The sequence below is a fragment of the Xenopus laevis genome, chromosome 6S, assembly GCF_017654675.1.
Source record: "Xenopus laevis strain J_2021 chromosome 6S, Xenopus_laevis_v10.1, whole genome shotgun sequence".
NCBI classification, from domain to species: Eukaryota; Metazoa; Chordata; class Amphibia; order Anura; family Pipidae; genus Xenopus; species Xenopus laevis.
In genome coordinates this window covers 7,538,286-7,557,515 of record NC_054382.1, presented here as the reverse complement: position 1 = coordinate 7,557,515, position 19,230 = coordinate 7,538,286, and the positions used below count along the sequence as shown (strand labels likewise).

At 42.8% G+C, this 19,230-nt stretch overlaps 1 protein-coding gene across 1 annotated transcript; it reads right to left on the bottom strand.

Annotated features, from left to right (window-relative positions):
• Positions 1-95: 95 nt before the first annotated feature.
• On the bottom strand, positions 96-19,159 carry LOC108719659 (ficolin-2). The gene is made up of 9 exons (XM_018268853.2): positions 18,901-19,159; positions 12,939-13,010; positions 9,888-9,932; positions 8,798-8,833; positions 7,642-7,671; positions 6,407-6,534; positions 4,377-4,506; positions 1,842-1,976; positions 96-672 (listed from the first exon to the last, which is right to left on the bottom strand). Exons 1-9 carry the CDS (start codon positions 19,100-19,102, stop codon positions 431-433), a joined length of 1,020 nt encoding a protein of 339 aa, XP_018124342.2. The 5' UTR covers positions 19,103-19,159; the 3' UTR covers positions 96-430.
• Positions 19,160-19,230: the final 71 nt, after the last annotated feature.

The window sequence follows — 19,230 nt, the reverse complement described above, 5'->3', positions numbered from 1 at the left end:
CATGTGCAGTGAATCAGCAGAAAAGAAGATGGGGAGCTACTGGGGTATCTTTGGAGACACAGATCTTTTCTGGTAAAGGGCTGTGGTTGCCTTGGGCTGGTACAGAAGCACAAAACATAATGTACAACATTTCTCCTTTAGTTAAGCTTTAGTTCTCCTTTAAGATGGACGCACACACAGCCACCAGATCACCCAGTTAGCTCATGGGCAACTCGAGATCATTGTTCTGTGTGTGGGGCATTTTGAACAATCTCATTGAAAAGTTATTGCCCTAGAACTGACTACTGCAATACACACGTTCTGATTGGTTGATGACCAGTCACTATGTTCAACGCAATACAATCTGTGATCCGTAAAATGTATCATCTATGTATGTGTCCAAATTGCACAATATCCCACATAGCACCAAATCAGCCGTGAGTCGGAAGCCTCACACAGGCCTCATTTTCATCTCAGTGAATTTGAAGGAATAATAACTTTTAGCGGTGAGCCAGCAGATACTTTGTATATTAAAGTCCTGCACAAGATGGTACAGTCCATTCAGGTTGGCATTGTAGCAACTCTTGTACCACCAGGCTCCATGGTCGATGTTAGCGCAGTTAAGATCATACACGTCATTGTCCCGGTCCTTTGTGGTAAACTTTGAGGTATTGGAATAAATCATGGAATCTCCTTATAGGGGAAGAATGGAAAAAAAAACATTAGTCAGTTACTGTGCTTAAGTGACTTTTTAATATATGTGGTCATAGTTTTCCGAGTTCCCTATCCTGAATTTCACTGGTGTAGTGTCGTTATAATAATGAAAGTAACAAAAATGAATTAGTGGATTATTATAAGATTATTAGAAGTCACTGAGGGGTTGTTCTGTGACCATATAAAGGCACAAGGCTGCAGGCTGAGTTATACAGTGAACTCTGAGTATCACTCATGTATTATAAGGGATAATGTACCCCCTACTGTAAATGATAAGGATATTAGAAGTCACTGAGGGGTTGTTCTGTGACCATATAAAGGCACAAGGCTGCAGGCTGAGTTATACAGTGAACTCTGAGTATCACTCATGTATTATAAGGGATAATGTACCCCCTACTGTAAATGATAAGGATATTAGAAGTCACTGAGGAGTTCTGTGACCATATAAAGGCACAAGGCTGCAGGCTGAGTTATACAGGGAACTCTGAGTATCACTCATGTATTATAAGGGATAATGTACCCCCTACTGTAAATGATAAGGATATTAGAAGTCACTCAGGGGTTCTGTGACCATATAAAGAACAACTTTGCTGCAAATAAAAGTTATTTTCCTCAAGTCTAAAAGGGTGGCCTCTGGTCCGATGATCCCTCCCTCTAACCAGTTTAGTTGCACTTAGTCTCTGCACTCTCTCCAGCTCATTTATATCCCTCTTAAGGACTGGAGTCCAAAACTGCCCCCATACTCCAGATGAGGCCTCACCAGGGACCTATAAAGAGGCAAAATTATGTTTCATCCCTTGAGTTAATAACCTTGAGGGGTTCTGTAGGTTAATCTCTGTGGGCAGTTTTCAGCAAACAGAGAAGCACCTGATCATGGACGTCTGGTCTTTCATTTAGTCTAATGGGTTCCCCTAGTCAATAGCAGTTACAGGGAACGATGGGAATTATACTAAGTTGTCAGTCAGAAAACCGAATATGCATTTTCTTGGCAGAAGCAAGATTAAATCACAGTCAGTTCAAACAACTACATAAATGAAAGTGAAGTTTGCCCCAGGCACCAGGATGAGAGAAGACAAAAATAAAAAACAAGTAAGTGGAGAAGAAAAGTTATTGTTTCAGTGTTTAGAAAATCCCGCAAATGTCCTTACCTGCATCTCCAGCAACATATTTACCAATTATTAGTGCATAATTGTTAGACTCTGATAAAACTCTGAAAGACGAGTATTTTGCATAATAATTTATGTTATCGAAGTCTCTCAGATCGACTCTCAGTTCCCACGTTCCTACGAAAACAAACAGGGAGATTATTTTAGGTGAATGCCCAGTAATAAAACTGTCATAGTTATTCCCATACGTTTGCTTTTCCCTGGATTAATACCTGTATAAGGTTAAGGTGTCAATACACTGTCCCCTCCTGTTTTTCCACCCTTTCGTATCTGACCTGGTTGCCACTGAAATGGTATAAACAGGAGAGATGGCTCTGTCAAAACAAACCCCTGCCTGTCAGAGCTGCAGGTCAATTACGACCAGAAAGAATAAATCCAGCCTTGGGCAGAACAGGCAGAAATGGATGATCAATGTTGTGATTTCAGAAGGGTATACAGAGTCGTAGTGTGAAGTTCTGGCATAGGTCAGTGCAATGGGACATTGGACCCTGGTCCTTTTTGTTACATTTTTGCCAAGTACTAGTATACAAGATATTGCATTGTGGTGCCAACATGATCAAAAAGCCTGGGTGGCAGAGACCCCAAATACTGACATCGCAGTGACCTGGTGTAATATGCCCACAAGCAGAGCTGCCATCAGAAATCGCAGGGCCCCATACAAAAAAAAATCCTGGCCCCCCTGGGCTATGCCCACCACAAGCCCCACCTAAAGGTCCGCCCTCCCCACCCCACAGGTCCACCCCCCACCACACACTAAAAAAAAAAAAAAAACATTGGTGGCTATGGTTCCCACATATTAACACAACAAAAAAAATATTGGTGGTCAGGGCCCCCCCCCATTGAAAAAAACATTTGTGGTCAGGGCCCCACATTAAAGATTTTTGGTGGCTAGGACCCCACATGGGGGAAAAAATTGGTGGCCAGTGGCCAGGGGCCCACCCACCCGGGCACACCCACCCCACCCGGGCACACCCACCCCACCCACCCCCACGTTATAAGAAAATTGGTGGCCAGGGCCCCCTTAAACGTCCATGTAAAAAAACCTGCCCCCCCCCCCCGGAAGTTTAAAAAAAATTTGGTGCCCCACCAACAGGGTCCACAAAGGGTTACCTTTAGGGGGGCCCTGCCATGTAACACTTACTTCATTAGTGTGGCCCACCTGCTGTCAGTGAGCTGCCAACTACAGAAGGGAGGAGGGGAGCACAGGTGGATGCATCTTTTTCCAGTGACAGCATTTTCTTCCCTTATTGGTCACAGATTTTCAAGTCCTGGTAAAGCTGCATGGTGATTGGATGAGCTGGAGGAGAAGTTCAAACCTCAGCTATCCAATCCCTGAGCAGCTCAACCGGGACTTAAACTTAGTGACCAATAAGGGGAAGTAATGGACAGAAGATACCTCCCCCTGTGCTCCCGCCCTGCCTTCCCGAAGTCAGCAGCTCTCAGAATGCAGGGGGCCCGGCTAATCAAGAAAGTGCGGTGTGGCTGGGCCCCCCTTACCCTCAGGCCCCCTACAACTCTCCCCCCTGTCCCCCCCTGATGGCTGCCCTTCCCACAAGGATCAGGGTAAGGTGGCCATCTGCGATAAGAACCGCTAGTTTGGCGAGGTCACCAGATGAGCAGATCTTTCCCTGATATCCCCTCCAACGGAAAGGCATTATGGGGTTAATCCCAACGATATAACAAAGAGAATGGCCCCTGACAGGATGAGGACTGTATCAACTAGCCGATACGGTCTTCGATAAAAAATCAAACCTCCCGATTGATATCTTGGCCAGATATCGATTGGGGAGACCCGTCAGAAGCCCCCATACACTGACAGATAAGCTCCCGAATCAGTCTAAAGGACCGACATCGGCAGTTTTAATCTGCCAGTGTATGGCCACCATTAGGCTGATTCTGATCTACCAAATCTGTCCATGTATGGCCACCATTATTGTCAAGGTTCCCAGTACAACTGTATCACCCAACCATAGAAGGGGATGCAATAAACAATAAGGGGGCTTTGAACTGTGTGGACAAGAATTTAGGAATGCACCAAATCCACTATTACCGATTCATCCGATCCCCTTGAATCCTTTGCGAAAGATTCGGTAAAATACCGAACCGAATCCGAATCTGAATTTGCATATGCAAATTAGGGGTGGGAAAGGAAAACATATTTTACTTCCTTGCTTTGTGACAAAAAGTCACGCGATTTCCCTCCCTGTCCTTAATTTGCATATGTAAATTAGGATTCAGATACGGTTGGGCCAGGCAGAAGGATTCCTACTGCATCCCTACAAGAATTCTAATGCTGGAAGTTGCAGTTATGGCTATATGGTGGGCATCCCTAGTGTAAATACTGGAAATATCTAATGATTCTTATACAAGGTAGCGTGGAATTGGTGTTGTTGTTGTCTGTTTTTCCCCAAAATTCAGAAGTAATCTCCTGGCCTAAAAACAAATCAACTTCATTTCAAGTTTCTTTCCTTAAATGTATATCAGCCAGATAAAACAGATTCCAAAGGGAAACTGTACCTGCTGATGTTAAATTGCTGAGATTATCATTCCCCAACCAGAACTCAGTCAGGCGGCTGCCAAACCCCTTCTTGTAGGAATCCCAGCCAAGGTAGAAGTCTACTGAGCCATCATAGCGTCTTTGGAAAACCTAAGGCAAAGCAAGTGTATGTACATATATTAGTGGTATACACAGCACTGCATTGTGCTACAATACAGTAATTGTATAGACGGGGGGACAACAAGTACATAAGGTGGGAAGTTCCATAGAGTCCAGGCAGAAATTGAATGGTGCTTCTAAACACAATGGTTGAATCATTGGACCACACCATATACTGTTAGTGCTCAAAAAAGACAGGGTCTGAGTTTAGGTTTGAAGAGACTGAGGGAAAGTTCTGCTTTGATTCCTCTTTGAATAAGAGAAATTCAGGAATGTCTTTCCAGAGGTAATAAACAGCAAGAGATAAATGTATTTCATGGCAGTGGATGTGGTGGCCTAAAAACATAGTGGGGGTCATTTATCAACAATGGGCAAATTTGCCAATGGTCAGTACCCCATGGCAACCAATCAAATTGCTGCATTCATTGTTCTACTGAAGCTGGATTTAAAACTGCATCCAAACATGTGCCTCTCCTGCCCACCTCTAGCTCCAGGTCTCCCCCCCCCCCAAACTGCATCCAAACACGTGCCTCTCCTTCCCACCTCTAGCTCCAGGTTTTCCCCCCAAACTGCATCCAAACACGTGTCTCTCCTTCCCACTTCTAGCTCCAGGTCTGCCCCCCAAAATGCATCCAAACACGTGCCTCTCCTGCCCACCTCTAGCTCCAGGTCTCCCCAAACTGCATCCAAACACGTGCCTCTCCTTCCCACTTCTAGCTCCAGGTCTGCCCCCCAAAATGCATCCAAACACGTGCCTCTCCTGCCCACCCCTAGCTCCAGGTCTCCCCCCCCCCAAACTGCATCCAAACACGTGCCTCTCCTGCCCACCCCTAGCTCCAGGTCTCCCCCAAACTGCATCCAAACATGTGCCTCTCCTGCCCACCTCTAGCTCCAGGTCTCCCCCCAAACTGCATCCAAACACGTGCCTCTCCTGCCCACCTCTAGCTCCAGGTCTGCCCCCCAAAATGCATCCAAACACGTGCCTCTCCTGCCCACCTCTAGCTCCAGGTCTCCCCCCAAAATGCATCCAAACACGTGCCTCTCCTGCCCACCTCTAGCTCCAGGTCTCCCCCCTCCCAAACTGCATCCAAACACGTGCCTCTCCTGCCCACCTCTAGCTCCAGGTCTCCCCCCAAAATGCATCCAAACACGTGCCTCTCCTGCCCACCTCTAGCTCCAGGTCTCCCCCCAAACTGCATCCAAACACGTGCCTCTCCTGCCCACCTCTAGCTCCAGGTCTCCCCCCAATCTGCATCCAAACACGTGCCTCTCCTGCCCACCTCTAGCTCCAGGTCTGCCCCCCAAAATGCATCCAAACATGTGCCTCTCCTGCCCACCTCTAGCTCCAGGTCTCCCCCCCCAAACTGCATCCAAACACGTGCCTCTCCTGCCCACCTCTAGCTCCAGGTCTCCCCCCAAAATGCATCCAAATACGTGCCTCTCCTGCCCACCTCTAGCTCCAGGTCTCCCCCCAAACTGCATCCAAACACGTGCCTCTCCTGCCCACCTCTAGCTCCAGGTCTCCCCCCCCAAACTGCATCCAAACACGTGCCTCTCCTGCCCACTTCTAGCTCCAGGTCTCCCCCCAAACTGCATCCAAACACGTGCCTCTCCTGCCCACCTCTAGCTCCAGGTCTCCCCCCCCCCAAACTGCATACAAACACGTGCCTCTCCTGCCCACCTCTAGCTCCAGGTCTCCCCCCCCCAAACTGCATCCAAACACGTGCCTCTCCTGCCCACCTCTAGCTCCAGGTCTCCCCACTGTACATTGTTGTCCCTGATTATAAGATATCAGATGGTATAAATTCAGTTCTGCTGAAGGTAGACCTATTGATATACAATACTGAGAGGAGATCTGACAATGGCTGCATAAGAGTACAATTTCACTTACTATCCAGCCTCCTCCATCTTTATCCATGTCACACAGCACTTTCAGGGGCCTCATTCCGTCTGGGTATATTGTGTACCAACCACTCATTATCGTCCCCTGATTGAGCAGCTCCTTGCAGTTCTTTGCAACTAAAATTAAATGAGAAGTGGCAATATCAGATGAATGTTGTTCTGCCATCATACATAACATTTGTTACCTCTACCAAAACAAAAGATCTTAATAACCTTAACTGCCATATTTCTCCTCTTGTAATGCACCAGCCACATTGATCTCTGTCATGTCATGGAGACATGATTCCATCCCAGTGACTCTCCTGCTGCCCTGTCCTCTGCTGATTTGCACTTCAGCCATTATCCCAAATCTGGGAATAACCAGGACGGTGCCGTGTGTATAATGATGTTGCCCCAATGAAGTTTCTATCTTGTACTTTACTCTTGTTTAAAGGGATTCTGTCATGATTTTTATGATGTCGTTTTTATTTCTAAATGACACTGTTTACACTGCAAATAATTCACTCTACAATATAAAATGTCATTCCTGAACCAGCAAGTGTATTTTTATTTAGTTGTAATATTGGTGTGTAGGTGCATCTCAGGTCATTTTGCCTGGTCATGTGCTTTCAGAAAGAGCCGGCACTTCAGGATGGAACTGCTTTCTGGCAGGCTGTTGTTTCTCCTACTCAATGTAACTGAATGTGTCTCAGTGGGACCTGGATTTTACTATTGAGTGCTGTTCTTATTCCTTCCATGGAGCTGTTATCTGGTTGCCTTCCCATTGTTCTACTGATGGACTGCGAGGGGGGGTGATATCACTCCAACTTGCACTGCAGCAGTAAGGAGTGACTGAAATGTATCAGAGCACAAGTCACATGACTGGGGGGCACCTGACAAACTGACAATATGTCTAGCCCTATGTAGATTTCAAAATGTAATGTAAAAATATCAGTTTGCTCTTTTGAAAAACAGATTTTAGTGCAGACGTCTGCTGAAGCACCACTATTAACTGATGCATTTTGGGGGGGGAAACATATATCCCTTTAAAATCCTGCTCCTCAGACTTTTTCAATTTGCTCTTTAATTCCATCTTGAATCCACTACCAAATTTCTTCCTTTTGTTGATCTCCCATTTTTGCACTTGCAGTAGGGCCATAAGTAAACGACCCCTTGTATCTCCTTATTGACCCTTGTCAATAAGGAGATACAAGGGGTCGTTCCTTCTGCCAATGTTTTACTCACCATTTGATGAGATGTTCATTCCGCTGTCTCCTTTGTAAATGTACAGTAAGCATGAGATTAGCAGCATAAATCAACTGTACACTTTGTACACAAGGCTATAACAATGGGAACTGGTTGGACTATACCAACTCTTGAAGACCTACAGGCCATTGGTATGTATAACTATGAGAAGAGGGAGGCAATATTATTCTTATAGTCAAAAATGGAAAGGTCCAAACTGGAATATCATTTGCTGCAAAATGATCAACTGAACAAGAGAATTTAGCTTATGGATGAAACTATTACAATATATTGACTTGCTTTAAGTCTGGCATGATTTAGCCCTCGTTCCACTTAACGTCAAAGTAAGAAGCCATGAAATAATTATAAGAAATACTATATTACTACCAAGGTGGAGTATAAAGTGGGGGAATTAAAAAACAAATTAAAGTTCTAAAATCTGCTTCATGACAATATAACGTTGTATGATGTTTGAGGCTGGGGAACTTGGATTTAGCCATCTCTAAAAACACAGATCACATTACCTCTACCAGAGAGTTTATTGTATGGTCCCATGTGATTAATTAAGCAATATATTGGGATTGTCTCCATGAAGCAGTTGTAATGGCAGATATTGTAGATTAAAAAGTTTCAAGAAATGGGGTATTGACATTGAAACCCTTGGGAGAAGGAGAAGAGGACACAGCTTCAGATGGGCATTTGTCCACCAACTTACTCTTTCATTATTAAGAATTTAGACAGGATTTACTTTGAACTTGATGGGCATGTACCTTTTCTTGAACTTGAGCTTGAACTATTCTAATTCAGCTCAAAGAAGCGCCTAGCAAAGGTTTCAGAGGAGCACAATGGAGAACTCTTTAAGGCTATGGTACACTATTATGCAAATAAGGGTCAAAACTGCCCCACTAGTATCAACACAGGGGGTGGGTTTTGTCCAAAAGGGTTTCAGGTAAAAAAATGCAAAGTTTGCCTTAGGCCTTACACCACCATCAACATCAACAATTTAGGACAGACACCTCTGGGGGGCAGGAGAGCCATAACTTGTGATAGACGGGGTCCCGGGGTCACAGGCTATGTTATTTCTGAAGGCAACATGTTTACATGATAATAACTTCAAAATAAAATGCTTTTTAAAAAGAAGTCACTGAGGCCTTACCTTTTGGCCCCTGTTCACCCACGGCACCAGTGTCCCCTGTTAAGACAAGTATTACAAAAGATAACCTTTGGCAGTGACTGTCCTAACAGTAATAATATATGAATAACCTAAATAAAACCAGGGTCGGAAGTCTTAGATCCAGCAAATTCTTTGGGGCAAATTCACTAAAGGGCGAATTTTCAACAGGCGTAAATTCGGTACCACTACACTAAAAAATGTGAAGTTGCGTCTCTGTAGCTGAACACTGGCGAAGTTTTGCTATCGTTAATTCGTCAGTGCGAGCATTTCATAGCGATCTTTCGCTAGCATTCGATTCTGCCTAGCGGAACTTCATTAGTACCTTACGCTTAGGTCCATTTAAGTAGGGCGGGTACATATAGGTCATATATATATGTCTTTATTAGAGATCCTCTAACGCCCTAGACATGAGCCCACCCTAAAACAAATGTGGCACGCCTCTCAAATGGTTGTAAAAAAATGTTAACACAAAAATCTTTAATAGGTAGAATTTTTGAAGGCCATCTTGCTCCAAAATATGAAAAAAATGTTTTTTTAGATCTTTTAAGACTTTTCAGCATACAGGATGTCACTGATAAAAGATTGAGGAGGATGAAGCTTCATCTTATTAGTTCGCCAGGTCTAAGCTGGCGAAGGAAACTCTGATGAAAGAGGTAACGTTCTGTAAAATTCTCATGATCTAACGATCATTCAACTGAGTAAAAATGTGCCTGGCGATAGGGTGTGAAACTGCACTAGCAATGGTCTCTTTTGCTATCAAATTGTCCTCTACTCCTGTTAGTAAATTGAGGATGTCAATGGAGATGAGATTTCTGGCGAATTTTCACTAGTAACGGCCACTTCACCCTTTAGTAAATCTGCCCCAATATCTGCCATATTTGATTGTATCTTCCTCTTCCAGGGCATGAAAAGCATATACTATTGGAATTGCTATTAATGTCTTTATACGGGATGCTGCAACAGTGCATTATAAACTATTCAACTATACACGCCTACATTACTTTACATTACATTGACTTATCATAAGGAAATGGTTTTCGTTTTAAAGTAAAAGTTTGCAAGGCTTGTCAACCTTTTTGCCCTTTTGCTCCATCCAATCCAACGTCTCCTGCTGGCCCTGAAAAATTAAAACAGAGGAAATATTTAACATGTGTAACCCAATTACCACGATCTATATCTGTACATACCCCAATAAAGACAATGGATTTGGCCAAGTCAGCTTTTACTTGATAGGATGAAACAAATACATAGACAACCACAGTCAATGAGTAGGGGAGAATTTATGCTGCTCTAGCCATGTTACCCTCCTGTCTATTGCCAGATTGACCCATATTCCTTACAGTAGAAAAGGGATATCTCCCCTCAAGACCAACCTAAAGGTCAACGAGAGTGAGATTTTGGTTGCCTATTTGCTCTCCTTGATATTGCTAAAGGCCAGTGTGATGTTCAGTTATGAGGTTCGGGATGAACATTTATTTCTTACCATAGATATTCCCAAGGGCAGTGATCCCCAAACAGTGGCTTGGGAGTAACATGTTGTTCACCAACCCCTTGGATGTTGCTCCCAGTGGCCTCAAAGCAGGTGCTTATTTTTGAATTCCAGGCTTGGAGGCAAGTTTTGGTTGTATAAAAACCAGATGTACTGCCAAACAGAGTCTCCTGTAGTCTGCCAGTCCACATAGGGGCTACCAATAGCCAATCACAGACCATAATTGACACCCACAGGCACTTTTTTTCATGCTTATGTTGCTCCCCAACTCTTTTTACAATTGATTGTAGCTCATGGCTAAAAAGGTTAGACCCAGGCCTTAGAGAATAGTGAGACTGTCCCTGTCCCTTTTTTTTTTTTTTAGATCCACCCAAGATTCCACCTTGAAGACCAGATCAGTTAAACTAAAGGGAACCCTGAGAAAATATGTTAAAAGGAGGTTCGAGTTGCAAGGAAAAAAAATCAGTCCTATCAGTTACCGGCTTTGCTTTCGGCAATGTATCCACTGCATGTTTGCCATTGTTCAAGGTGCAATTAGTTCTATAACACAATGTACCAAACAGTTGAATGGGAATGTTGTTTGACTGGATCACATTCCCTACACAAAATCTGGCACAAGTTTTTATCTGTACAAGGGCAACACATTAAAGATCTGCACCAAATGCATCATGTGCGGTTACTTCCAGGGTTCCCTTACTATGTTATACCCAGGGTCGGAGGATCTCCAGAGGGCTCCAGACCCCAGTCTGGGAAAATTACCATCTGTGTGGGTTGTAGGAGACCCATTCTGACACAGGTGGTGCCTAGTGTTGCACATGTTGTGGCCTATGATATATTCTGGGTGCCTGTTATTATGCTGGAATTTGGAGACAAGATGCTGCACTTTGTGGTTAAAACACTTGTTGGCTTCACATTCCTCTGCAGCGCAACCCAGATAGTGAAATTCTTCTGCTGTCACTGAAATATGTCTCTGTAAGATGTTTTCCACTGATATAATGGTTTTACTAATGATTCTACTTCTCAGAAGAAATGACAACTCAGTCTGGAATATTTTGGGGTGGGACCATTTGCCTTTAAGTAACCCTGACACCTGAGACGCATCACAATGCGAGTGATACAAATCAAACAAGTTCCTAAGAAACCACCTATGTGTTATATTCATTTTCCTGTTAATTGCTCCTATGGGGAATGATCTGAGAGATGAGAAAGGAACTTTCACAGTACAGGTGCCGCTGACTGAGTCGGTAGCTGGAGTCTCGTACTGTTCCCTTTTCAATTGGTCTGCATTCATCTGATGCAAAGGAAATGTCAACCCTTTTGAGCACTTTTGCAATAAATATATTTTTTTATTTTCTGGTATAAGATATTAGCAGTTGTTACACCGCTGATATGAATTTGAAACCACCCGCTGTTCACTGGGGCCGACTGGACACAGCAGAAAATGAAGTTAGTGAGAAGCAGAAAGCCTTGCAATGTTACTCAGAAAATGAAAGGGATACTGTGATCAGAAAATGTTTTTTTCAAAACGCATCAGTTAATAGTGCTGCTCCAGCAGAATTCTGCACTGAAATTAATTTTTCAAAAGAGCAAACAGATTTTTTTTATATTCAATTTTGAAATCTGACATGGGGCTAGACATTTTGTCAATTTCCCAGCTGCCCCTGGTCATGTGACTTGTGCCTGCACTTTAGGAGAGAAATGCTTTCTGGCAGGCTGCTGTTTTTCCTTCTCAATGTAACTGAATGTGTCTCAGTGGGACATGGGTTTTTACTATTGAGTGTTGTTCTTAGATCTACCAGGCAGCTGTTATCTTGTGTTAGGGAGCTGATATCTGGTTACCTTCCCACTGTTCTGTTGTTTGGCTGCTGGGGGGGAAGAGAGGGGTGATATCACTCCAACTTGCAGTACAGCAGTAAAGAGTGATAGAAGTTTATCAGAGAACAAGTCACATGACTTGTTGCAGCTGGGAAATTGACAATATGTCTAGCCCCATGTCAGATTTCAAAATTGAATATAAAAAAAATCAGTTTGCTCTTTTGAGAAATGGATTTCAGTGCAGAATTCTGCTGGAGCAGCACTATTAACTGATTCATTTTGAAAAAAATGTTTTTTTTCCCATAACAGTATCCCTTTAAGTTGGTGAGAAGAGACAGCAGATGGCGCTGTTTTAAAAACTGCTAATATCTTGAAAACAGGAAAAAACTACATTATTTTTCCTGTACGGTTTACATTTTCCTTTAATGATTTAAAATGTATTTGGGGAACCACAATGGGAAAACACTTTTTAGTTTTCTCCTTGCCCAGAATATGAGGTATTGTACTGACTGTGTTAGAACACTCAGGCCTCTGGATATATATGTATACAGTATATAGCTATTGAGAGATGCTGCACGTTTGTAGCCAAAGAACATTAACCAGGAACTTGGGTGCACCAGCCCCACCTTGTGGCCACCAGCTGCATACACTTGTAAGGGTAAACAAATATCACAGTCTCAGCACACAATTCATAATGCAATAATTTTGTAACAAACCAGTTTAAAAAGAAAAAACAAAAAAAAAAACCATCACCCTCTTTTTTAATCCTTCTGGCAGGGTTGGACACAAACAACTCTCCAGATTGGGAGGATTATTTACCTTGTTCTCCTGGTATTCCCGGATCTCCCTTTAGAACCTCAGCACACGGGATAATACTGGTGAGCTCAGCGCCTGTGAACAACATTTAATAACACTGAGATACAATCATTAAACATTAGGTTATGGGACCTGTTATCCAGAATGCTTAGGACCTGGAGTTTTCCAGATAATGGATCTTTCCATAATTTGGATCTTCATACCTTAAGCCTACTTTCAACATTAAATAAACCCAATAGGCTGATTTTGCTTCCAATAAGGATCAATTATATCTTAGTTGGGATCAAGTACAAGCTACTGTTTTATTATTACAGAAAAAAAGGAAATCATTATTTAAAATTTGTATTATTTGTATAAAATGGCGTTTATGGAGCATTCCTGTAATTTGGAGCTTTCTGGATAACAGGTTTCTGTATAATCGATAGACACAAACACTACTGATCAGGCTTAGGGGGGGTCTTCATCAGGAATCATGAGGCCACATAATACAAAGGTAGCAGGGCCCTCTCCATTATTAGCCCATTGGTCGGCTGTCAATAAGAGGTATGGGTAAGAGTGTAACGACCCACAAGGAGCGGGTCTGGGTTGGTGGGGTTTTTGCGTTGTCAACAATGGGAAAACAGTCCTCCAAACCCTCTTCTTTTCTTCTGTAGCAACGAATCAGTGGCAGATGGGTGAAAACATTATTACACCAGTATGACTAATACATCAAATCTCTACATGTACTTGAAAAAAGGTCCTGGTCCAGCTTACCGGTAATTAACCTCCTCTCAACTAATGACAGCATTGGATTCATAGAATAGAAACATCATGAACAGACATAACACTTCTCCATGCAGATAGCCTTCTTTGTGTTCTCCAGTGAGGAGGGATGGTACATCCAATGGGGGGATGTTAATAAGCGACTTCTAGCTAGGGAAGTATATTGGATTTATCATTGAAGACCACAGAGGAATTTGGGGGCATGAATCGGGAATGGGAATTATCATGCTATTTTGGAGTTTTATTTTATGATTTAAAGTGCGGTAAATCTGACTTTAAGTTTCCGCATGTTATTGCTGAGAATATTTTTCCGCCAGAATATTCGCAGCGACTAAGTTTGCTAAACAGCGATGCGCTCAGAAGTCATTGCAATTACTTGCGGTAACTACGTTAACGAACCAGCTTACGTCAGCGGTAATTTTAGCGAGTTGCGAATTTTCTGGTGACAAATTACGTTTTTGCAAATATTTATGCTATAAAATAGTCTTGTTTTATGGAGGTTATTATGGCAATTTTTACTGTGACATTTATGGTCAGAAATGCATCTTCAAAACTCATAAACTTTATTGACTTGTGATTATACCATCCAACAACATTACAGAGTAACACATTTATGCATCATATAAACCCTTCTGCCAATAGAATCATAGGAAGAAGAAATGAATGTGGACGTGACGTTATTTTCAGCAAATGCGATAACTGGTCAAACATTATATTTTTGCACAAGAAAATTTTGTTTTCCGCAGGTTAGTAAACTGGCGAAAACATATTTGGCGACAAATTTGTCTATATTTTGTGCAAATATTTTTACCGCGTTTTAGTAAACGGACCCCTCTGTATGATGTTTAAGTCTTATATCCCTTTTGTTGTATTACCTGGTCCCTCATTGTCTAATATATGGCTGTTATAATCATTATGTCCTAGTAAATTGAGGGTTAAATTATGTTCTAGCAATTTGAGGGTTAAATGTTTTTAAGGGTGGGACTTGGTTGTAATTTAAACCGCTGTGTGCATTGAACTGATGTGCTTTTGAGAAAGTGGCTGGACAGCCACGAAACGCGTTAAGCCTGTGGTTCTCTAATGTTTCAATAATGATGTGCTGATTTTAATGGATTAATAGATTCATGCTGTGGTGCTCCGTGTATCTACGTGCAGCTCGGAGTATGACGTTTCTTTCCCTAACGTGATGCAAAAGAGGACTATACACAGGAATATACACAGGAATATACACCGTAGTGCTCCCAGGTAATCTTGTGATTTGGTATGGAAGTCTATATGTGACCCCTTCATAACAGGTAGACAGAGGCGCAACCTTTTCTCCTCACCTCTCCCTAACAAAGACTGTTGTCCCTTCCTCTGTCACTGCCAGAATGGCGACCCTATTTCCTGTTCCTGTTTGCTTTATTCACTCTTCACTACCAACAACTTTCCCAGTTCAACTGATGACTCACTGCCACCTAGTGGCCAAACTAATTATACATTAACCATTACTTAAAGAGATATCGACACCAGAAATTAAACTTTTTTTTACATAATATTGCTTTGAAAGCTACTAATAACTTTGCCATAAAGTGTTTGCAGGATGCTTTTACATGACCTTTCTTACCCCCATGTCCCTGTATGAGGGGGCTGCCATATTTGTTAGCATTAGAAACTCTAACTGTCATGTTGAGATGGGACAGTCAGGTTGGCCTGGCTCTACAGAGTATGGGGATGGGACAAACTTATGAACTGCTCTGAGCTCTGACAAGCAACACAATGCCTCCTGTCTGTGCAGGTACCCACCACACACACACACACAAACACACACACCCCTATTTGTGTCAGGGAAACATGGAGAAAGAAAATAAAAAGTAATTGCACCACCAAGGGGCACTGGTATGTCAGGAATCCAATGATAATTTTAGTATAGAAATGTCAGCATCATTCAATTAGGGTGTGGTACCAGCCCCCCCCCCAGGCTAAGATGGTTTAATGTGATTATTTTTTTAAAGAACTGTCAGTTTCTTGCACATCAAACTGTCATTTTCTCTTCCCTGTATACTTATAACTTTAGTGCGTTGTGTCATTTAAAGGGGCAATGAGTACATTTTAACACAAGTCTTTTTCTATAATCATGTTTAGCCAAGGCCTATATAGGTGTATAACATATATTGCAGTTGGTCTCCTTTTGGGGGTAGCTAAGCCTTGTTTATATAATATATATATCTGGAACGGTCCAAATCCTAAGACGGACGAATGGCTAGTGTCAGAGGGTTGATAGTTGTCACCCCCACCCTCTATGACGCCATAACGCTATAAGGCCCAAGGCAGGATGGACTAATGGTCTACTGTGGACAATGGTCACTCATATAGCTTATATTAGGCCATACAAACAAAAGATCATCACTCTGTTACTTAAATTCCAGAGTGTTAGCATAACGTCTGTCTGTTGGGGCCCCTTACTGCTGAAGTGCTGCTCAGATTACTGGAAATCCCACAATGGCCTTGGTTAGCCATAGCTGATTGCGAGGCTGTGGACTGTTGGAGCTAGGCACAGTATGTTACAACATTCCTTTGATAACATGTAAGACTAAGTAAATCATTTAGACATTAATTGTACAAGGAGGAGACAGACTATGTATGGTATTTCCGTGAAACCCTTGTCACACTTATTGTAAAAGCCTTCTGATAGCTATATAATGCCTGGACCAAGAGGTGAGTCTTTGGTAAGTCCTTGGCTGACATTCTGTGTGTTACTCCAACAGCTTACCCAGACAAAACTGTTATATTGTATTATGTATGAATAAATTGCCTGACTATTTCTAAAGGTTTTCCTTTACTGAGTTTTGTCTTACACGAGGTCAAAATGGTACTACAAAAAATACCATCAGCCTCCCTATGGGGTCTTACACATGTGCATTCCCCTTGTGTTCCAGTGCAGTGGGTGTTTTATGTGTGAAACTGCAAGAAAAAGCATCAGTTATCCTCGCCAAATGAAGACGAGACATTGCACGTTATTATGTGTAATTTTTCAGTGATTGAGCTTTTTATTCAGCAGTTTCGGCAATCTGGTTGCTAGGGTCTGAATCACCCTAACAACCATGCAAGAGACCGGAATATGAATAGGAGAGGCCTGAATAGAAAGATGATGTAAGGAAGCCTTACCCTGGTGGCCTAGTGGGCAGCGGGGTCCATCGCCGAGTTCTCAGCGTGGCTGCCCACTGCGCTGTTTCCTCTTCCTGTGCCGGCTTCCTCTATAGGCGCGCGCCACGCGCACATTCTTCATTTAAAGGCGCGATGACGCCAGCACGCATTTGGCGCGAAGTTCAAATGTATTTAAAGCCCATTTGGACCTTGCCCGTTGTTAGGTTCAATTAGCTTGTTCCTGGGTGTTTATTCTTAAGTGATTCCTGTTTGATCTACTGTGTTTGATCCTTGCCTGCCTGCTTACTACTCTGACCTCTCCAATCCTGACCTTGCCTGTCTGAAACTACATTGATATCTCCAATCCTGAAACCAGTGTCAGACTGGGATGCCAGGGGCCCACCAGAAAACCTTAGGGCCCACTTTCCAAACTATTATACCTCCTCACTCAACCTCTTTATTCTCCTAGTCTCTTTTTCTCTACATACTATACTCTATTCTTCCATTATTAAGCCTCTTTGTTACCATAAAAAAAAAGAGAAAGACCATGAAATAGGCCAAATGGATTGAAGCAAGAGGCCACTGACACCTGGGCTCACCGGGAGTTTTCCTGGTATCCCAGTGGGCCAGTCCGACATTGCCTGAAACCTTTGCCTGTTCTCCGATTATTCTCCGATCTCTATCCTGATTCTGGCCTGTCTGACTATTCTAACTGCTTGTGCTGGCCCGGCCTGCCTGTTTCTGGTGGTGTTCTTCCTTCAGTATCCTGGTGAAATGATCGTGCCCCTTTGCTTGTCCAGAACCATTAGCTTTGCTCCTCTCTCTGTTAAGACCTGGCGGCATCCAATTAGTCAAGGGCTCCTCCCGAGGTGAAAGGCGGCGGTTAAAGGCAGAAGTGAGAGCCGAGACCAGGGAGCTTAGCTTGGGTTCTGGATATAGGGTGCCGAACGTGACAGATGAGTAATAAAAAGTAGCAATAACAATTCATTTGCCTAATAAAAGAACGTATAATTCTAAGCAACTTTCCAATATACAGTGATTATACGTTTTCATAAAGGGGTAAGTTAACTTTTAGTACGTTATAGAATGGCTAGTGCTAAGCATCATTTCAATTGGTCTTCATTTTTTCTTTTAATAGTTTTTAAATCGTGCGCCTTTTTCTTCTGACTCTTCCCATCTTTCAAGTGGGGTTTACTGACCCCATCTAAAATAAAATACCCTTGCTACTTTTTAATGCTCATCTTTCTATTCAGGCCTCTCCTATTTATATTCCAGTCTCTTATTCAAATCAGTGCACGGTTGCTAGGGTCATTTGGACCCTAACAACCAGATTGCTGAAACTGCATACTGGAGAGTTGAAACTCGAAAAGCTCAAATAATAATAAGTGAAACCAATTACAAATTGTTTTTGGATATCCCTCTCTTTTTCATCCCAGAAAACAAACACAGACAGACAATAACGAAGGAGCCTTATTAACCAACTTATCAGATATCTGATATAGGGTTAGACTATGGGGCACATTTACCTAGGGTCGAATATCGAGGGTTAATTAACCCTCGATATTCGACCATTGAAGTAAAATCCTTCGACTTTGAATATCGAAGGATTCGAATGATTTTAATCCATCGATTGAAGGATATTCCTTCGATCAGGAAATTGTTAGGAAGCCTATGGGGACCTTCCCCATAGGCTAACATTGGCCTCGGTAGGTTTTAGGTGGCAAACTAGGGGGTCAAAGAAATTTTTAAAGAGACGGTACTTCCACTATCGAATGGTCCAATAGTTAAACGATTGTTAGTTCGAATCGTTCGATTCGAAGTCGAAGGTCGTAGTCGAAGGTCGAAGTAGCCAATTCGATGGTCAAAGTAGCCATATTCAACCATTCGTCGAAATTCAAACTATTTTTCCTCTATTCCTTCACTCCAACTAAGTAAATGGGCCCCTATATGTGTATATAATATACTGGAGGAACAAGTCCAGCTGCGGTGAAGCTTCACATAGTGGAACAATCCATCAAATCCCATTGCAACATTTATTGATCTGTTAAGAAAAGAATAGTAAGTGGGAATAACTTACATGAGAAGGGGGCTCTGTGCCATGGAAACAAGATGCAGAACACAGCGAGCGCAGACATTGCCACGAATGAGTTGAAGTCCATTGTTCCCCTCACACCCCTGTCTGCCGCTGCTGCTGCTGGTGATGAAAAAGCTCCGGGAGTTGCAGGTGTGACACCTTCGAATGTGCAGCCACTTGTCCTTCCACTTCTAACGCCTCCCATTATTCTTCTCCCCGTTTACAAAAATAGAAATGTCACTCGGGCTTAGCAACCAACAACAACGGCTTTCCTAAAGGACACAATACATTCCATTAAATCTTTATTTGTCCTTTCTCTAGAACAGACCCAGA